Genomic DNA, 3,648 nt, shown 5'->3' on the forward strand with positions numbered 1-3,648 from the left:
ACCAATGCACACCTTCGGGTTTTCCTTGAAGCCAGGAAATTCATCTTCCCTTTTTCATAATACTCACGTGCTTTGTGTGTAATAGGACCTGAGCAACACAGCTGTCGAGAAAAGAGCACTGGGTCTGAGACCCTCGCTTTGTACGGAAGAGTTCTGGGGTCTTACATGAAAGTGTCTGACCCTCTGTTTCCTTACTTAACACGGGGAGGAGGGTAAATGAGATGATCTCGGAAGGTTACTTTTCAAATTGTGGTAAATCTAACACATTTTTAGTGATGAAATGGGAAATATAACATAGTCTTTGATCATTCTGAGGACTGAGGTAGAGGTGCAGGCCAATTTGGGGCACAATGGGGTTTGAGTTTCTTCTCAGACTCTAAGGATGACCTCAGGGTGACTCCAACTCCCCTCCATAACCTCAGCCTCTGAATCCTGTATCATGTCCCAGTGAGTCTTATAACTTGGGTACTCTGCCTACCCAGAAGTGAATATCCTCCTCCTCTGGGAACGTCAGGGAGGGATAGAACACTTTTGGGGGGAATTGTTGAGAACACACACACACACACCCACACACACACTCTACGATCACCACCATCCTCTCCATTGAATTGTGTCCCCGCAGTTTAATCTGTTGGAGGCTTGGTCTCCACCGAGACAGTGTTAAAACGGTGGGTGTTAAAATCCTATTATGGTAATTGAAAGGTGGGGCCTTGAAGAGGTGATTAAATCGATGGTTTAACAGTGGTTGTGGGTGTGGTTCTGCTTCTGCCATTTTGCAATGTGATAACCCGTGTTGCTGAAGCCACCACCAAGGAAGACCCTCACCAGATGTGTTCCCTAGACTGTGGACTTCCCAGCCTCAGAAACTGTTAGTGATAAATTTCATTTTCTTACAAATTACCCAGTTCCAGGTATTTTGTTGTAAGCAACAGAAATGGACTAATACAAAAATGGACTAATACAACTACCGATAACATCACCACCACCACCACATCAAAGCCCATCACACAACATAACATAATGGAGTATCTCTTAATCCAGGTGTTACTCTGAGCATTTTCCTGATTTTCAACTGCTTTCCTAAGTATGCATTTAAAGTCTACCTTATATCACTGTGCTTTTAGAGGCCCTGGAGCATCTGCCTGACTGGTCAGTTTCATGCCACAGTAAGCTCCAGCTGTGCGCAGTCGCAGGTGTGCCAGCGTGCTGGCGCCTGCCTGCTCCCTCCTCACAAGGGTGAAGAGAAGCAGGACATATCCAGTATGCCAAGAGGCACCTGGCCCTGGCAGTCCTCCTCTTCTCCAACATTGCTGATCACCTGTCTGGCAGATTGTAGGAATGCATGGCCAAGGACAGTGGCCTTGGCATCTGTCTCAAGTGTTCAGGGCATTTAAAACCAATGCCGTCCTCCAATTAGGTTGTTTGAAGCTTTATGCCAGCTTAGCAGGAATGACACCTGCCAGCTGGCTGTTAAATATAGAAAATTGGAGCTGGTGCCACTGGCCCCTGACACCTGTTTGACCCTTCTCATCACCCAGTCAAGTTTTTGTGAAATGTAATACTTGTAAAGCCAATTAGGTTGTTTGAAGCTTTATGCCAGCTTAGCAGGAATGACACCTGCCAGCTGGCTGTTAAATATAGAAAATTGGAGCTGGTGCCACTGGCCCGACACCTGTTTGACCCTTCTCATCACCCAGTCAAGTTTTTGTGAAATGTAATACTTGTAAAGTGAACTGCTGCTTTTTCACTGATAGGAGCCATATGGTAGAATTAACTTATTCTCGTGCTGTTTAGAATGATACTGCTTATACTTTTCTTTGGAATTATTTTCAGATATATTTCGGACTCATTAACATGGAAATCCTTTCTCTACATTCATATTCCTTCTTTTTTTTTTCTTAATAACATTTAAGTAGGAGTAGAATCAAGAATAATAAAATAAATATAAGGTAGGATTTAGCCATGTTTTTTCTAATTTTGAATTTGTCTAAAAACAAACAAAACAATAAACCTAGTTTTGTTTTTCTTCCTACAGGAGTATGTAAATAAATTTTGCACATTTACAACTTCCATTCCACTTCTCTCCCCCAAATGAGAAACTGATTGGCCCAGATTGAAGCAGAATACCAGCACCATTTTGGCAAAGTACAATTTATCCCACAGAAGCATCTTAACTGAAAACTGATTATTGAAACCCCATAGCTGCTTCAGTGGTTGAGTTCAAGTCTAGAGTCAGGGTTGCATTCAAATCCCAAATGCCAGCTCTGCATGGTAAGAATGCAGTAACCGAAAATTATTGTGGCTTGTCTATTTAAAGTAAAATTCTCCAACAATCCAGAACTTATAATTCCATATAAACTCAAACGAAGTTAACTTAAGTACAAATAGTTTGTAACATAGTATAAGAATGATTGCTGGGAGGAAAAGATTGATTGAGAATGAGCCTATTAATTAACTATTTATAAATCTATGCCTATTCCTAATTACAGGTGATTTCATTAACTTAAAAAGGCAAAGTATCGTATATCCTTTGACAGAAAATTCCATTTATACAAATTTACAGGCTAGCTATTCCCAAGTGCACAATGATATATGCACAGAAATATTCTTTGTGGCACTGTACTAGAAGAAAACATGTAAACAACCTAAATGTCCATTGGTAGGGAATTGGCTAAATGAAACATGGCACAACCATGTAAGGGATGCTATGTATTCACTTAAAGGAGGGAAACTCTGAATCTTCAAGATACACTATGTAGTGAAGACAGGAGACCACGGAACAGTGTTAGTATCATACCACGTGTGTTTAGAAAAAAGGGAAATAATCAGCATTGGTTTGAAAATACATGGAGTATTTCTGCAAGGATGTAAGAATCATAAAAGCAATGACAGCCCTGCAGGTAGGAACACTGCATACCATGAACACAGGAGGAGGGCCACTGACCCTTCACCCTCCTCTAGAATTTTGTTTTGTGTGCATGCAAGAACTATTCAGAAAAAATTTTTTTGGAAGGAAATAAAGGCATAGTAGAATTGCTACGTGGAAACACACTTAGTGTGCTTTCAATTAGGCACCCTTCCAACTAATAAAATATTTACTTAAAGGCATTTTACAATTCAGGTTGCTCTCCCATCTTAAATTAGGTACGATTGCAGTGGGCTTCAGCTTTACCATGCCAAAAAAGTAAACTCAGTTGAGCTTTGTACCTATGTCTTCACTTTTTTAAAGGGAGAATTTAAGAGAATGTGTTCAGAAAGTTACATTTAAATTGAGAGCAAAACGAAGAGAAAGAAAAGAGGACACCATCAGGACACAAACGTTTATGTGATTTTAGCCATTACAACAGTAATTCAGAAATACCTCCAATGTTATACTGATGTCATCTTACAAAAAGAGAAAAAAACGTGACCGGCCACAGTGCAGGGCCCCAGAGCCCCAGCGCACACACCTACAGTGGACCATGCAGCCTCGCCCGGCCCCGGGGTCCCCACGCTAAGCCCCCGCCCTGCCCCGCCCCGGGGCTCAAGCCTCGTCTTCCCCCTCCTCCTCCTCGAACTCCCCCTGCTCGTCGGCCGTGGCGTCCTGGTACTGCTGGTACTCGGACACCAGGTCGTTCATGTTGCTCTCGGCCTCAGTGAACTCCATCT

The 3,648-nt window shown here is 42.2% G+C and overlaps 1 protein-coding gene across 1 annotated transcript in view; it reads right to left on the reverse strand.

The window, feature by feature from the left end:
• Positions 1 to 3,306: 3,306 nt before the first annotated feature.
• Positions 3,307 to 3,648, reverse strand: part of LOC103595733 (tubulin beta-2B chain-like) — a 3,385-nt gene continuing 3,043 nt past the window's right edge. Inside the window, exon 5 of the mRNA XM_008579193.1 lies at positions 3,307 to 3,646. Within this exon, the coding sequence (XP_008577415.1) occupies positions 3,524 to 3,646 (123 nt within the window). The 3' untranslated portion in view covers positions 3,307 to 3,523. The remainder of the gene's footprint in view (positions 3,647 to 3,648) is intronic.

Source organism: Galeopterus variegatus, unplaced genomic scaffold, assembly GCF_000696425.1.
Source record: "Galeopterus variegatus unplaced genomic scaffold, G_variegatus-3.0.2 Scaffold1827, whole genome shotgun sequence".
NCBI lineage: Eukaryota > Metazoa > Chordata > Mammalia > Dermoptera > Cynocephalidae > Galeopterus > Galeopterus variegatus.